Raw genomic sequence first — 16,623 nt, 5'->3', positions numbered from 1 at the left:
TTCAGAAACTATACATCCGATCTCACCACTAAAGGTATGTATAGAATCAGCATGATAGCACCAGTATAGCACTTGTTTCAGTTTATATAGGAAAATCCTAGTAGTTGGTCCTCTTTAAAATGATTATCCAGTAGGAAAAAACAATATCTGAAACATCTGTTCCCAACCTAAATAGACAGGCAGTTCCCGACTCTTGAACATTTGCCTTACCTACTACTTTTAGTTATGAAAGTAAGATGTTAAAGAAAAGAATACTCATCTAATCGCTCAAGTCTCCGGCTGCCCCGCTGTTTGCTATCCGTTTCTCATTTTTCTACCTTCGTACACCAAATTTTTTCTTCTTCACTATGGGCCAGGACTTCAGGCAATATCCGAGCCTCGGAGGTCAATGCACATCATAAGTTTGCGGCATACTTTTTACAGCCCATAGTAACCCCTGCTGGAAATCCTTGCCTATAGTGAGGAGGCTGGAGATATGGCACGCAATAGAGAAAATAAAAGAGGAACAGAAGGCGAGCAGCGGGGCGGCTGGAGAAGTCAGTAATGATGGAGTTTAGATTGGTTTGGGTTTTTTTCCCGACCCTGTTCCAACTTACAAATTCACGTTAAGAACAAACCTACAAAACCTATCTACGTCATAGCTAGGTTCTATGATTGTCAGCATAGAAATGACTAATATATTTGTATTTCCAAAAGTTGTGCACTCTCCAGCATCAGTCCCTTGTTGCAGCTGTTTCGCAGTTGGCGGCAGGAAAGCGCTTATGTAGCGCCCCACGGGGCAGGTGGTTAACCTACTTGTTGCCAGGCCGTTGAGGGTCGGGTCACGGGATGTCACGGGTGACCTTGCCCAGTTCCGTTGCCCCGAGGCAGACAGTAAATGGAGGGGAAAGCGGGGTGATTGAGAAAGTTTGTCGTGATGCCACCTGTGGTATGCGGCCAGGGAGTAGCCGCCACTGCAGAATTCCTCACCGGGGCAGGTGTTATGGTAGCCAGGCCCAAAGGTGGAGCAGGCCCCGGATGGATGACAGGGGTTGGCAGTCCCTAAGAAGTGCCGGAGCGCGGGGTGAGGGCATCGCTAATCATTGTCTGAGTCGGCAACTGCGGTTCCAGGTTCTTTTACTCACTGATTTAAAGCTGCACCCAGGTGCCGATCTCTGCCGTCGTGGACTCTGGTCAATCCCAAGCAAGTGAGGGTCCGCCACCAGTGTTTGAGGAGAAAGAGAGAGAGTGTCCTTTCCTTAGGGTGATCCCCTTGGAAGGTAGGACCCCTGGCTGAGCTCCAGCTCTAAGCCCCGGGCCCTGTGTAGATCAAAGAGTTCTAGAGGTGTCTTGTCGTCAGAACTATAGTCCCGACTCGTCTACCTGTGTAAGTGCGTTGCACCTACCTCCACCCCCAATAGTACCCGACCCCTGGCGTTTGCTCTAGCAACTGGAAAGTCCCATGTCTCTTAATGGCCACCCCCCCCCGTACGTCTGCCCCAAGACAGCTCCCCAGTGGGAAGCACCTGACTGTATGTAAGGTAAAAGGTGGAAATATCGATGATTAACCCTCCCCCCCTACCTGAGATGGATACCGCACCTTAACTGAGGTGCAGTACCCTGTGGCGACCAGAGCCTCAGGGGTGCCACACTTACACAAAAATGACGCAACATAAAGCGCCAACAGATCCTCTGTAAGCCTCATGGTTAAGGATGCCCTGTGATAAGACTACTCAAACCATAGGGAAAAACATTGTAGAGGAAACTCACAATCCTTTATAGCTTGAACAAGAAGCTGTATCCCTCCAGAGTAATAGAGAGGATTCTGTTCTGCTTTGGAGAGTTTTGTAAGCAGCTGTGCAATAGATACTGCGTCTTCTGCCCCAGCTTGTAGATCCTCCAAGGCTTTCTGCTCCTGAGTGTCTTTCTTCTCCTGCAAGTCCACTTGATTCAGGTAGCCTGAGAGATAAGAGAAAACAGACATAACATATTTGACATAAGTAACACATCTAGACTTACAAACACTAGTAATATCTCTGTTATTAAAGATATCAATCATTTTTAAGCACAGTGGTTTCAAAGTCAATAACACAATGAGCTGTCATGTTGGCTTTTTGTGAATACTTGGCATCCAGTTTGCTCCTCAGGGGTGGAGTTATAGTAGCTGCAAAACTAGAAGCTACTCCCAGGCCTTGGAGTACGAGCGGGACTAAACACCATTCTTCCATGTAACAAGACTGCCTAAATGTTACAAGTGGCCCATGGTATGTAGATACAGACTTTCTTATATACTGATACACTGCAGATTTTGCAAGTTTTCCCATCTGCAAAGAACCGTGACAGACAGACTAAAAAAAAATCTAAAAAATCACATTCTATGATTTTTAAATATTAAATTGCATTTTATTACCTTAAAAAATATTTGATCACCAACCAACCAGTAAGAAATCTGCTCTCACAGACCTATTGTTTTTTCTCCTTCTCTGCACTATTACCTGTATTAACTGCACCTGTTTGAAATCATTACCTGTATAAAGACACCTGTCCACACACTCAACACACTCGAACATGTCCATCATGGCCAAGACTAAAGAGCTGTCTAAGGACATCAGGGACAAAATTGTAGACCTGAGCAAGGCTGGGATGGGCTAAAGGACAATAGGCAAGCAGCTTGGTGAGAAGGCAACAACTGTTGGTGCAATTATTAGAAAAGAGAAGAAATACAAGATGACTGTGTCAATCTTACTCGGTCTGGGGTGCCATGTAAGAGCTCAACTTGTGGGGTAATTATAATTCTGAGAAAGATCAGGAATCAGCCCAGAGCTACATGGGAAGACCTGCTCAATAACCTGAAGAGAACTGCGACCACAATCTCAAAGATTACCCTTGGTAACACACTACGCTGTCATGGATTAAAATTCTGCAGGGCACGCAGGGTCCCCCCACCCTAGCACATGTCTATTCCCATTTGAAGTTCTCCAATGACCATCTGGATGATCCAGAGGAGGCATGTGAAAAGTTTGTCATCAGATGAGTCCAAAATAGGAATTATTGGTATCAATTTCACTCGCCGTTTTTGGAGGAAGAAGAAGGATGAGTACAACCACAAGAACACTGTCCCAGCCGTGAAGCATGGGGGTACAAACATCATACTTTGAGGGTGCTTTTCTGCAAAGGGGACAGGATGACTGCACCGTATTCTAGGGAGGATGGATGGGGTCATGTATCACAATATTTTGGCCAACAACCTCCTTCCCTCAGTAAAAGCATTAAAGGTGGTCGTGGCTGGGTCTTCCAGCATGACATTGACCCAAAACACACAGCCAGGGCAACTAAGGAGTGGCTCTGTAATTACCATTTCAAGTTCCTAAAGTGGCCTAGCCAGTTTTCACATCTGTACCCAACAGAAAATCTTTGGAGGAGCTGAAACTCAATATTGCCCAAGGACAGCCCTGAAACCTGAAAGATCTGGAGAAGATCTGTATGGAGGAGTGACCTGAAAGATCTGGAGAAGATCTGTATGGAGGAGTGACCTGAAAGATCTGGAGAACACCTGTATGGAGGAGTGACCTGAAAGATATAGAGAAAATCTATATGGAGGAGTGACCTGAAAGATATAGAGAAGATCTATATGGAGGAGTGACCTGAAAGATATGGAGACAATCTGTATGGAGGAGTAACCTGAAACATATGGAGAAGATCTGTATGGAGGAGTAACCTGAAACATATGGAGAAGATCTGTATGGAGGAGTGACCTGAAACATCTGGAGAAGATCTGTATGGAGGAGTGACCTGAAAGATCTGTATGGAGGAGAGACCTGAAAGATCTGGAGAAGATCTGTATGGAGGAGAGACCTGAAAGATCTGGAGAAGATCTGTATGGAGGAGAGACCTGAAAGATCTGGAAAACATCTGTATGGAGGAGTGGGCCACAATTCCTGCTGCAGTGTGTGCAAACCTGTCAAGAACTACTGGAAACGTCTGACCTGAGTAATTGCAAACAAAGGTTACTTTCTACCAAATATTAAGTTCTGCTTTCCTATTGTACCAAATACTTATTTCATGCAAAAAATTCTAATTAATCATTTATAAATCACACAATGGGATTTTATGGGGGTTTTTTTCTGCCTGTCACAGTTGAAGTTACCTATGATAAAAATTACAGACCTCTCCATTCTTTGTAGGTGGGAACACTTGCAAAATCGGCAGCCGATCAAATACTTATTTTCCCCACTATGTATACAGTATATATATATATATATATATATATACATATGTTGGGGGAAAAAAAAGTATAAAAGAACACTGCCAAATACATTTATTAGTAAAAATAGGTATAAAGGAACACTAATAACATCAAGATGGCTACAGCAAATACATTGGAAAACCAAGGATTGTATCCAGTTTCAACCCATCTTGACTTAATCTAGATATCTAATCTCCAAGTGTATAGTGACGATCACTGAGGGGTGGACAGGATGTAATGGCCCGAGGGCGAGATCTTTATGCGCTAGGAGGAGAAACCTCTCAGGCTTATCTTAAAAAGAAACACAACGTCAGACTAAATTAAGGTCTTCAGTTTTCTCTGTTCATTACGTGTTAAATGGGAAAGAGAGGGATATTTATATACAGCCAGCTATAAATACAGCTAGATTATTCATCCAGAAACAGGGACCTGGTCTTTACAGAAATTACAGATGTCTGCACTGAATGCACTTACAGTCGTCTTACAATAATTGCTTAAAAATCTGGAAAATAGTCACATTCATAATACACCATGTTCATGCACTCTTGACTTAGCTGTGCGAACATGTTCAGCAATCACCTGCTGCCCAACTCTATAGGCAGTTGGTTATCTCCCCTTGGAATAAGGAATTGGGGTTGCTGAAATTTAACATGCTCAATCACTCAGTTTATGAACAGCTATGTCATGCGATATTCGGCTTTGCACACACTGCGGGCACTGTATTGTTGGGCTCTGTTCACACCACAGAGTCTGACAAGCAACCTGAGGCTTTTGGAGTGTTCAGCCAGAGCCGGGCGTCGGTTGGTTCAGGTTCACTGGTCTTCAGCTCTGCAGGAGTTAATTCCTGCAGACTGGTGAGCAGGACTGAATAGCTCAGGTTGCTAATTGCCTCGTGCAGCTGTCTCCTCCTTATTTAAAGCACAGCTTTCTTCCTGTATGCGCCGATGATAGCTCCAACGATCTGGTCTTGGTGAGTTTCCTGTTTATGGTGATCCGTGTTGCGCGTCTGAGTGGTGTGAGTGTTCCCCTGTTGTGTGTTATTTACCCCTTTTTTTGTTGTTTCACACATATTGTCTCTCCTTTGTGTTTTGAGTGCTGTGTGTACATGTTTCCATTCTCCCTTGTCCATGTTGTTCTGTGGGGTTTTGTCTTGGTGTTTTCCAGCCCATCCCGAGGGTGTGGGAGAGAGGGAATAAGATCAGGGCTCAGACAGGAGTTAGTCATGCTGGGGGCTCAGACCTGGCTACCATCAAGCCTACCTCCGAGAAAAGGGACAGCACAGGGACTCTAGTCTGAGGGCCAGCCTAGGGTCACCTGTACCATTATTACATACCTTGTTTCACCCCGTGACAATCTACCAACGTTAAACAGTCCTCAGACTCTCATACACATGCAATCGTTGGTACATCCTATCTATGGTTATGTATTTAGCCAATCTATTTCTTTAAAATACATACAACTTAAAAAGGACTTACTACTACAAATATCTAATCTGTAAATAATTTCCCCCATCCCTCACCCCAAAATTTTTTTTTAGATAATATAAAAAAAAAATTGTTCAAGTCACAAGACATGACTTACTACAAAAATTATCTTAGTACTTTCTGTAAGGAGATCCAGGTAGGCTAATGCGAGCGTCACACGGTACGATATATCGGGCGATATGTCGTCGGGGTCACGTCGGTAGTGACGCACATCCGGCATCGTCTGATATATCGTAGCATGTGACAGCTCCGTGCGACGGTGAATGAGCAGAAATACTCACTTTCTCGTTCATCGATGACATGTCCCTCAGTTTCAACAAAAATCGACCGTCCGGTTGTTCATCGTTCCCGTGGCAGCACACGTCGCTCTGTGTGACACCCCGGGAACGAGGAACACAGCTTACCTGCGTCCTGCCGGCAATGCGGAAGGAAGGAGGTGGGCGGGATGTTTATGTCTCGCTCATCTCCGCCCCTCCGCTTCTATTGGCTGGCTGCCGTGTGACGTCGCTGTCACGCCGAACGTCCCTCCCCCTTCAGGAAGAGGATGTTCGCCGCCCACAGCGACGTCGCCCGGGAGGTAAGTGCGTGTGATGGGGGTTAACGACTTTGTACGACACGGGCAACTAATTGCCCGTGACGCACAAACTAAGGGGGCGGGTACGATCGCTCGTGCAATCGCACAATAGATCGTCCCGTGTGACACCTGCATTAGACTCTTGTTACAACCCCAGTCCCACTATCAGGACACAAGATCTTCTTGGTAGAGATGAGAAAATTTCCCTAAAATTAATTTTGGGGTTGTTTCATCTGATTCAGACAAAAAAAATTGATTTGGACTGAACCACACAGCATTGAATCCAAAGAGCTTGGAGACTGCAAATGCCCTGCAAAGATGTGTATGACACTACGAAGCCTCCTAGAACTTTATTCAATATTGGGTGCGACATTATAAGAGCTTGTGCAATATATCATTATTTGGAATATGGCAAGCTGACTTACCTTTCGCAAGCTTCTCCTTGGTATCGTCTATATCTGTAATCTTCTTATAACATTGTCTTGCCTATGGAAAATAATTCACAGTGAACTGCATTACCTATAATTGCCACTAAATATTTGCATGGCTTTTATAGTTGAATTTTAAAAATGGCCATACACATATGATAGTTGACGGACAAGTGTGAACTTGGCCATTAGCAATCTTTCCCAATTGGCTTGGCAAAACCTTTATTTTTTTTTAATAGAAAAGCCACTGCCAGAACTATTTGAGGCAGCTTTCTCTCCCCTTTGAAAACACAAAGTTAAACTGTCGGATGCTTCTTAAAATGAGTCAAGAGGACCTAATACATATGTTAACGAACTGATGCTTCTCTTCCCCGATGTCTTATATCTTAAGGCCTCTATACACATCAGATGATCGATTCATTCCAAAGAAATCAGAGGGATGTGACAACTTTCATTGAATGTGTATGGAGGCACAGGATGTCAACCTGTTGTGTGCTGATTCATAGGCAGGCTAGCAAGAGTTGGTTGCTTGCTCCTTTGATCATATGTTGTAGTGAGGGTTATGACATCTGATCTCCTCCTATTTATGCTGGTTGAATCCTTCCACATATGCCAGCTATAGTTTTTCTTTGTAGGTCTGTGAAATGTGGTGTCCCAGATTCTCTGGTGAAAGTTCTGCTTATTGATTGGTGCGGTTGTGGAGTTTACCCCTGTTTTATAGCTTCCTTCCTGCTCTTATTTTTCCTCATGAATCTCTTATTGTCTTAATGTTTATGCATGTGTTGTGTGATAGAGTTTTGGCTTTTCCCCTATCTGTCGGTTTCATCACACTCCTGTCCCGTCCCTCCCTGGAGAGAGGGGGAATCAGATCAGGACTGGTTCGGAGCATGACCAAAGAGGAGACTCGGGCATCTCCACCATGTGGAGTATCTCTAAGGTTAGAGATAGCATATGGCCTACTAGCTTGAGGGACAGCCCTAGTTCCCCATTATTCCATAGTCATGATAATATATTTCAAGAATGAGGCTCCATCGCGTTGGCATCAGTGGAGGTTTGGCTGTGCATGTGCAGTTCTCTCCATTGATTTTTATTGAAGTCCCGAAAATATTTGGAACTGCAAATCCTAATCAAGTGAATTGGGAGAATCACCATTTGTGGCTATCTCTCCATTCTCGAGATAAATGAAGGTTCGACATCTATCTATAGATTTGCAATAAATGGTCAATACGAGGATGACCTGTTAACACTCATTATTCTTTAGTTTCACACTTTGGCACTCCCTTCTGGACTGTGTTACAGTTAAATATTTTTTTTGATGACAGGTCTAGATTTATATTTTGCATTGTTTAGTGCACTGTACGAGTATAATGGCCAGTCCCAGTTACTACTGTTTATCTCACATTCACATAAACTGTAGACGGTGGTAGAAAAGGTTAATGCCATGCTGCTGTAAAGAAATTACATGTAGAGTAATAATCGGATTGTCATTTTCATAGTCAATGTGTTTCAGAGATACTTTTCTCCATCTTCAGGACAAAAAAAATCACATAAACTGGAGATAATGTGCACTACTAAGAAAGGCCACTAAACAATGTGCATAGCCGCGTGGTTCTGACTCCATACATTGTTCATATCCAGCCACCAACAAAACAGATAACAGCTGGTCAGTGGGGATTCTAACTACTGGACTCCCTGATATTTCTGAACCCTTGAAGAAAGCTCAGATCCTTAAAATCATGAAAACATGTGCAACGTATGTAAAAAAAAATGCATCTTTTATTGACTAAAACTATAACGTTTCTATAATAACTAAGATTTTATTTTATTTTTCCTCTAAATCAGCTGTGTCCATGTTACGGTATGTAGGGCTTACCTCCTCATAGTGTTTCAGAGCCAGATGAGCTTTTCCCATATGCACATAAGCCTTCGCACACTTATCATCACACTAAAAGAAAGTAGTATGTCAGATAGGTTCTATGCACAAGCTGTGAACTACACAATATAAGGCAATAAATAGTGTAAACAAGTAAAGATTACTGAACCGGACTATTCCTTTAAATACACTTCTGATGTTGTCCCTAACTCACTGAAACCCCCTCTCTCAACTCATTCCACTGGCCAGAAGCCACTCCATGGATGCAACTCAGAAGTCCCCGCAACAAATGTCAATTTCATTTGGACCTATCAAGCAGATTGCCTTGCACCAAAACTGTCTATGGAAGCTTATCTTGAGTTCAAAGATTTAATACTATATAAAAGAGCTTAATTACTGTAGTTGATATATATTCTGTAGTATATCCATATTATCTAGATTCACTAGCTTATCAGAAGATCCAACAGTGTGCCCAGGCTCTTACACACAAGTGGGACCAAACATCCAGCAGAGAACAACTCTATTTTGAGCTGAATTCTGGAGCCAATCATTTGCCACTGGGCTCTTATATCAATTGTTTCTAGAGATGAGCAAATTGTTTCCAGGCAAATCAAATTTGCCTCCAATTTTACAAAAATTGACTAGCATGAAACCAGCAAAATGACAGCTGGAGGCAATTTTGCTGGATAGAAAATGGTCAAGAAAGAGTTACAAAAATCAAGATAATAATCTTCACTTGGCCTTTTCCTGTGTTGTTCGACTTAGTCACTGGACCATCTTTGGAGTCAGCACAGGAGATACTGGCTTCTGTAAGACGACTAAGTTGCTGAGCACTGGAAGACACCAATGATGGCTAGGGATGGCGATCTCAATGGCTAAACTGAAGAAGACTACTGGAAAACGACTAAGTTGCTGAGAACCAGAAGACTTCAAAAAATGTCCAATGAAGACGACCTTGGTGGCTGAACTGTAGAAGAATATGGGAAGACGACTAAGTTTCTGAACACTGGAAGGTGCCAAAGGTGGCCCAGTAAAGACAATCTCAGTGGCTGAGCTGAAGACGACTAGAAGACGTCAAAGTTGCTGAGCACTGGACGATGCTAAAGGTGGTCCAGTGAAAACAACCTCAGTGGCTGAATGCAAGAAGATGACTAAGTTTCTGAGCACCAGAAGATGCCAAAGATTTCCCAATGAAGACAACCTTGATGGCTGAACTGAAGATGATGACGGGAAGATGACTAAGTTGTTGAGCACTAGAAAATGCCAAAGGTGGTCTTTTAAAGATGATCTCAGTGGCTGAACTGAAGACGACCAGAAGATGACTAAGTTGCTGAGCACTGGACGATGCCAAAGTGGCCCAGTGAAAACAACCTTAGTGGCTGAATGGAAGAAGACAACTAAGTTGCTGAGCACCAGAGGATGACAAAGATGGCCCAGTGAAGACAACCTTGGTGGCTCAATTGAAGATGACCAAAAGTTGACTAAGTTGTTGAGCACTGGAAGATGCCAAAGGTGGCCCTTTAAAGATGATCTTAGTGGCTGAATTGTAGATGACCAGAAGACGACTAAGTTGCTGAGCACTGGACGATGCCAAAGGTGACCCAGTGAAAACAACCTCAGTGGCTGAATGGAAGAAGATGACTAAGTTGCTGAGCACCGGAAGACGACAAAGATGGCTCAGTGAAGACAAACTCGTTGGACACATGGAAGAAGACGACCAGAAGACAACTAAGTTGCTGAGCACTAAAAGACGACAAAGATGGCCCAGTGAAGACAACCTCAGTGGCTGACCTGAAGAAGATAAACCAAATAAAGCTCCACAGTGAGAGCTGGGTGAGTGTAATTTTATTTCCATGTAGGTTTATTATGTTGTTGGGTCTGGTGACAGCTCAGCACATAATAACGTATATTTGATTCCCATCAAATAAATTTGATGAGTAGCTGTGACGGGGTATGCGGCAGAGCAGTAAGGGACGCCAGGCCAAGGAACAATCCAAAGGGCTTTATTGGAACCACAAAGATAAAGCACCAAACATAAATATAGATCCTTAAAGTCTGCAAGGAGTCCACAACAAAACAAAAGATCCAGGGGCGTCTCCCGGTATTCCAACGCCATGAAAAATAGGGCAATGGTCCTTATATGAGTTCCTTGAGTCCAACAGGGTGAACAACAAAACGCAATCCCACGTGGCCACTGATCTCCAGTCTGTAACAGTCCATACACAGGCTCTAGGATCCAGCCTCAGCAATAGATCCTAGTCCTTCTCCAGCCAAGATCCAACTAACTGAACTAACATGGGTCTCATTGTTCTTCTCTCCTGGGTTCAGCCCTTTAGGGGGGCAGAAGAGTCCAACTCCGCCTGGACACTTGATACATGAATGGACTTTAGACTCCTGGCTCTGTCTTGTTTACCAAGTTGTAGATTGGAGAAATCCCATACTGAGAAGAACAAACAATCCCCCACCAGAAGTACATACAGAACAGTCAAGGAGAGACAGACTATTACAACATGAGCACCGGCGGGGGAGGGACATTCTGCTACAGTAGCGACTTTCTTGGCCAGATTTGACTTTCGGCAAATTTGCTCATGATTAGTTCATTCATAAGCAGCCTAGTAGACTTTAGTAAAAAGGTCCTTTGTGTCTGATTTCGTAAAAAAATAAAAGTGAAGTTGTTTCCTCTTGTGGACCGAGAAACCATAGTCTGACACTGACACCGATAATTACATTTCTACTGCTGAGCTGACCTTACATACCAGACAGCATCAATGCAATTTCTCATTCGTATACTTTTTTTTTCCATTTTGATCCCGGTAATGAGAAGATAAACTGCCAAAACAACAGGTAAAAGAACCATCAAAGTAGATTTTTTACCGCCCTTGTATCATTTTTGGCTTTTACGCATGCTTCATTGCATTTCTAATAAATTCTGTCAAGTGCTATGAATGTGGGTTTTACTAGAGCCATGGGAGCAAAAATAAATATGGTGAATTGCTGCAACTGTGGGTTTTTTATGCCTCAGGAGGACTGTAAACCGCTTTGGTGGTGATGAATTTAACTATACAAGTGGGAGCATTTATAAATATTGTATGCAGCAAACTACGGATGTGTAAACTTCTCCCAAGGCACGGAGGCTAGAGCCACTGTAATTCATTGATAAAGCCTTTATTTAAACGTCAATGGCTTTATATTCATCCATTATTTTTTAGGAAATGTACAAATAACAATAATATGTGCTAAATGCAAACATGGGGCAATGACTTTCTGCCAGACACCCAGGTCCCGTGGCTGCAAAACAAGTCCAAATCATCACCACATGACGTAGGTGTTTGTCATGATTTGTTGTGATTAATTTTTACCAAATGTGGCAAAAGGTAATATTGTCCAGATCTCCACTTTGGTCCTCTCTGTCCAAAGGACATTTTTCCAGAAGGCCTGTGGTTTGTTCTGATGAAACTTTACAAACTTTACCCATGCTGCCATGTTCTTTTTAGACAGAAGAGGTTTTCTCATGGCAACCCGTCCAAACAAGCCATACTTGTGCAAGTCTTTTTATAACTGTACATCCCAAGACCTTTAGAGTCTGAGCTATAGCTCTTGGGTTTTGTGAAGTTTTTCTGAGCAATGCAAAGTCTGATTGTCAAGCTGCCACCAGGGGGAGCCGGAGCTCTGCAGCAGAAGACACTATACTGAGCAACAAGAACCATGAAGTGGATGTGCAGTGTGTGCTCGTACACTGCCTAACAGCACATATGGGGACAAGAGCGTGTGAGGAATGGTCAGGCAGGCTGGGTCAAACACAGTACGAGCAGAAGTAGGACCGAAGGAACGAGCAGAAGCGGAGTCAAGGTCAGGCCGAGGTCAGTACCAGAGGAAGCAACCGAGTGGGGAGCTAGGAGAGGGAACTGAGGAATGGAGGGACGTCTAGAGGACGGAACACAGACGGGGCACGGGGGCACAGGAGCAGACGGATCAGGATAAAACTTACAGGACCAGCAATCACAGGCAAAGCAGCGCTAAGCTTATAGCCGGCGCTGGTTCACCGGAGATGTCAGTTTTTAAAGCATCCAAGCTCTGGAAGTGAGGCCCGGCAGAAGGCTCCGCCCCCCTAGCCATGTGGACGGGGAGGCAAAACCGTGACACTGATATTGGGGTACATTTCCTAGGACGTCTTCTCCTGGAAAGCTCAACTGTCTTCATTGTTTTCCAGTTGTGAATAATTTTTCCTCATTGTAGAACGTTGAACTTCAAATTGTTAGGAAATAGCTTTGGAAAATTTGACAGATTGTAGGAAAATTTGACAGATTGTAGGACCTCAACAACTGCTTCTCTAAGATGTATTTAATTCTTGGCTTTGTGGTTACACGTATTTAAATGCTCCCAACCAGCAAAGTATGTAAACTTCTGCTCTTAGAGGTGGTAAATCACACTGGCTGATAAACACTTAAGGCATTTGAATAACTTTAGCTGTACTGCCATGTTCTTTTTAGAAAGAAGAGGGTTTTCTCATGGCAACCCTTCCAAACAAGCCATACTTGTGCAAGTTTTTTTCTAATTGTATTGTCATGAACTCAAATATTTAACATCCTAAGGCCTTTAGAGTCTGAGCTATGGCTCTTGGGTTTTCTGACGTTTTGTCTGAGCAATGCAAAGTCCGATATTGGGATACATTTCCTAGGATGTCTTCTCCTGGAAAGATTATCAACTGTCTTCATTATTTTCCAGTTGTGAATAATTTTCTCTCATTGTAAAACATCAGACTTCAAATTGTTTGGAAATGGCTTTATAATCTTCGACACATTAAGTGATGTCAAAATTTGCTTCTATAAGATCAATGCTGATGTTCTTCCTTCTTGGCTTTGTGTTTACATGTAACTAAATCCTCCCGACCAGCAAAGTATCTAAACTTCTGCTTTTATAGAGGTGGTCAATCACACTGGCTGATAAACAATTAATTAAGGCAGTTGACTTGACATCACTGAACATCACAGGTCACTGCAGCCTAGGTCACAGCTTTTGCACTGATGTGGCCACTATGCTTTGTAGCGGACCACCTCTTTAATGATGAGATCAGAAGGCCAAGAGGTGGAGAGGTGGCTCATCAGTGAGGAAAGAATTATATTACTCTGATAAGACATATTACAGAATTGTTATACTCTCTTGTACTATTGATTTATGCAAAGTTTGCTGAAATAACAGGGACAATTCAAGATTTGACAATTTAAGATAAACAATTTCTGGTGTAATGGATATTTTTGCGTCTTAATACCTGGAATGTAGACGCTTGTGTGCTCTCACTTTATATATTGTCCTTTAAGAATTTTTTTTTTTATCTTAGTAACTCAAACATGAATTCCATATAAATGGAAAAGAACTAGCGCGGATGGTTTTCATGGCCATTGTGATATGGACTCCTCTGAAACTTTAATTACCTCAATTTAAATTACATAAGGTTTATCTAAGCTACCGGAGTTTCGGGAGTTAGGAAAAAAAAAAGTTTACATTTATTAGAGCAGCTTTAAAAATGACTTTTTTACATTTCCATTGACTGCGGAGAGAACTGAGATTTAATTGCAAAGTGCTTAAATGACTTTCCGTTGCCACCCTAGGCGCGCACAGAATATGGAATAAGAATTTCTCAGTGAACAGACGTTTTATGGTTCAATTTCTAAAGGTATTCTAATCCTTTAATTGTTAGATCCCAGCAGTTCAATCAGTCATTTTAATATGTTTTTTATGATATTGATTAAGTTTCGAACTTCTGAATACCCACCGGTCAGTTTACTTAATTATAAATATACTTTTATTAATAAACAGTCTGGGAAAAAGAGAATTTTGTTTACTTACCGTAAATTCTTTTTCTTATAGTTCCGTATTGGGAGACCCAGACCATGGGTGTTTAGCTTCTGCCTCCGGAGGACACACAAAGTACTACACTTAAAAGTGTAGCTGCTCCCTCTGAGCTTATACACCCCCTGGTGAGCAGACCCAGCCAGTTTAGTGCAAAAGCTGAAGGAGAATAGCTACCCACAAGTAGAACAGAGCAAGAGCCGGAACAACCGGAGACTCTGTCCACGACAACAGCCGGTGATAACACGCGGAACAAGAAATTGCCAACAGGCAACAGGGAGGGAGCTGGGTCTCCCAATACGGAACTATAAGAAAAAGAATTTACGGTAAGTAAACAAAATTCTCTTTTTCTTTATCGTTCCTTTGGGAGACCCAGACCATGGGACGTTCCAAAGCAGTCCCTGGGTGGGAATAAACAGAAAAACTAAGAAGTAGGCAGAACCTAACTTCACAAATGGGCGACAGCCGCCTGAAGGATGCGTCTGCCCAAGCTTGCATCTGCCGAAGCATGAGCATGCACTTGGTAGTGCTTCGAGAAGGTATGCAGGCTAGTCCAAGTGGCAGCCTGACAAACTTGTTGAGCCGTAGCCTGGTGCCTGAAAGCCCAAGAGGCATCGACAGCTCTGGTCGAATGTGCCTTGATCCCCGGCGGGGGAGGCACCTGAGTACTCTGGTAGGCGTCCGAAATGGTCGATCTAATCCAACAGGCTAAGGTCGGCTTAGAAGCAGGGAGGCCCTTGCGCCGACCTGTGGTTAGCACAAAAAGAGAGGTGCACCGCCTAAGCGCAGCGGTGAGAGACACATAGATCCGGAGAGCATGCACCAGATCCAGAGTATGCAGCGTTTTTTCAAAGCGATGAACAGGAGTCGGACAGAAGGAAGGTAGGGTAATGTCCTGGTTAAGGTGGAAGGGAGAGACCACCTTAGGAAGAAAGTCCGGAGTCGGACAGAGAACCACCTTGTCTTGATGAAAGACTAAAAAAGGTGACTCCGAGGAGAGCGCAGCCAAATCAGAGACTCTCCTGAGAAAAGTTATGGCCACCAGAAAGGTCACCTTCTGAGAAAGACGATACAAAGAAACCTCCCTAAGAGGCTCAAAAGAGGGTTTCTGCAAAACCATGAGAACCAAGTTAAGGTCCCAGGGATCCAAGGGCCGCCGGTAAGGTGGAATGATGTGAGACGCGCCTTGCATGAAGGTGTGGACCTGAGCCAGCCGAGCGAGACGCCGCTGGAACAGAACTGACAGAGCTGAGACTTGTCCCTTGAGAGAGTTGAGGGACAGTCCTAGCTGCAGACCGGACTGTAGAAAAGACAGAAGGGTCGGCAAGGAGAATGGCCAAGGAGGATGGTCGGTAGAGCCACACCAGGACAGGAAAATTTTCCAAGTCCTGTGATAGATCTTAGCGGAGGAAGACTTGCGGGCCCGAGTCATAGTGGAGATGACTTCAGGAGGGATACCAGAAGCCGTCAAAATCCAGGACTCGAGCCACGCCGTCAATTTGAGAGCCGCAGAATTCGGACGGAAAAACGGACCTTGCGAGAGTAGGTCTGGACGGTCCGGGAGATGCCACGGCATCTCTACGGACAGATGGAGCAGGTCTGGATACCAAGCTCGCCTGGGCCAGTCCGGTGCAATGAGGATGACTCGACGGCCCTCCATTCTGATCTTGCGCAGGACTTTGGGCAAGAGAGCTAGAGGGGGAAAAACGTAGGACAGACGAAACTGGGACCAGTCTTGAAGCAGAGCGTCCGCGGCAAAGGCCTGAGGATCGTGGGAGCGTGCCACATAAACAGGAACTTTGTTGTTGTGACGGGATGCCATTAGGTCCATGTCCGGAGTGCCCCATTTGCGGCAGATTGACTGAAACACTGCCGGGTGCAGGGACCACTCGCCACCGTCCACGGTTTGACGGCTGAGATAATCTGCCTCCCAGTTTTCCACGCCTGGGATGTGGACGGCGGATATGGTGGACTTGGAGTCCTCCGCCCATTGAAGGATGCGTTGTACCTCCATCATTGCCAGACGGCTGTGTGTCCCGCCTTGGTGATTGATGTAGGCAACCGCTGTCGCGTTGTCTGACTGGTCTCGAATGTGCCTGCCCGCCAACAGGTGGTGAAAATCTAGGAGAGCTAGAAGCACGGCTCTGGTTTCCAGCACATTGATTGAAAGGGCTGACTCGGACGGAGTC

The 16,623-nt window shown here is 44.1% G+C and overlaps 1 protein-coding gene across 1 annotated transcript in view; it reads right to left on the bottom strand.

Moving 5' to 3' along the window:
• The window catches only part of TTC12 (tetratricopeptide repeat domain 12), a 138,512-nt gene that overhangs the window by 68,555 nt on the left and 53,334 nt on the right, over positions 1-16,623 (bottom strand). The window contains exons 8-10 of the mRNA XM_075327905.1: positions 8,585-8,656; positions 6,709-6,769; positions 1,750-1,938 (exon numbers count right to left, since the gene is read on the bottom strand). Of these exons, the coding sequence (XP_075184020.1) occupies positions 1,750-1,938; positions 6,709-6,769; positions 8,585-8,656 (322 nt within the window). The remainder of the gene's footprint in view (positions 1-1,749; positions 1,939-6,708; positions 6,770-8,584; positions 8,657-16,623) is intronic.

The sequence above is a fragment of the Anomaloglossus baeobatrachus genome, chromosome 11 (assembly GCF_048569485.1).
Source record: "Anomaloglossus baeobatrachus isolate aAnoBae1 chromosome 11, aAnoBae1.hap1, whole genome shotgun sequence".
NCBI classification, from domain to species: Eukaryota; Metazoa; Chordata; class Amphibia; order Anura; family Aromobatidae; genus Anomaloglossus; species Anomaloglossus baeobatrachus.
This window is presented reverse-complemented; position numbering and strand designations above follow the sequence as displayed.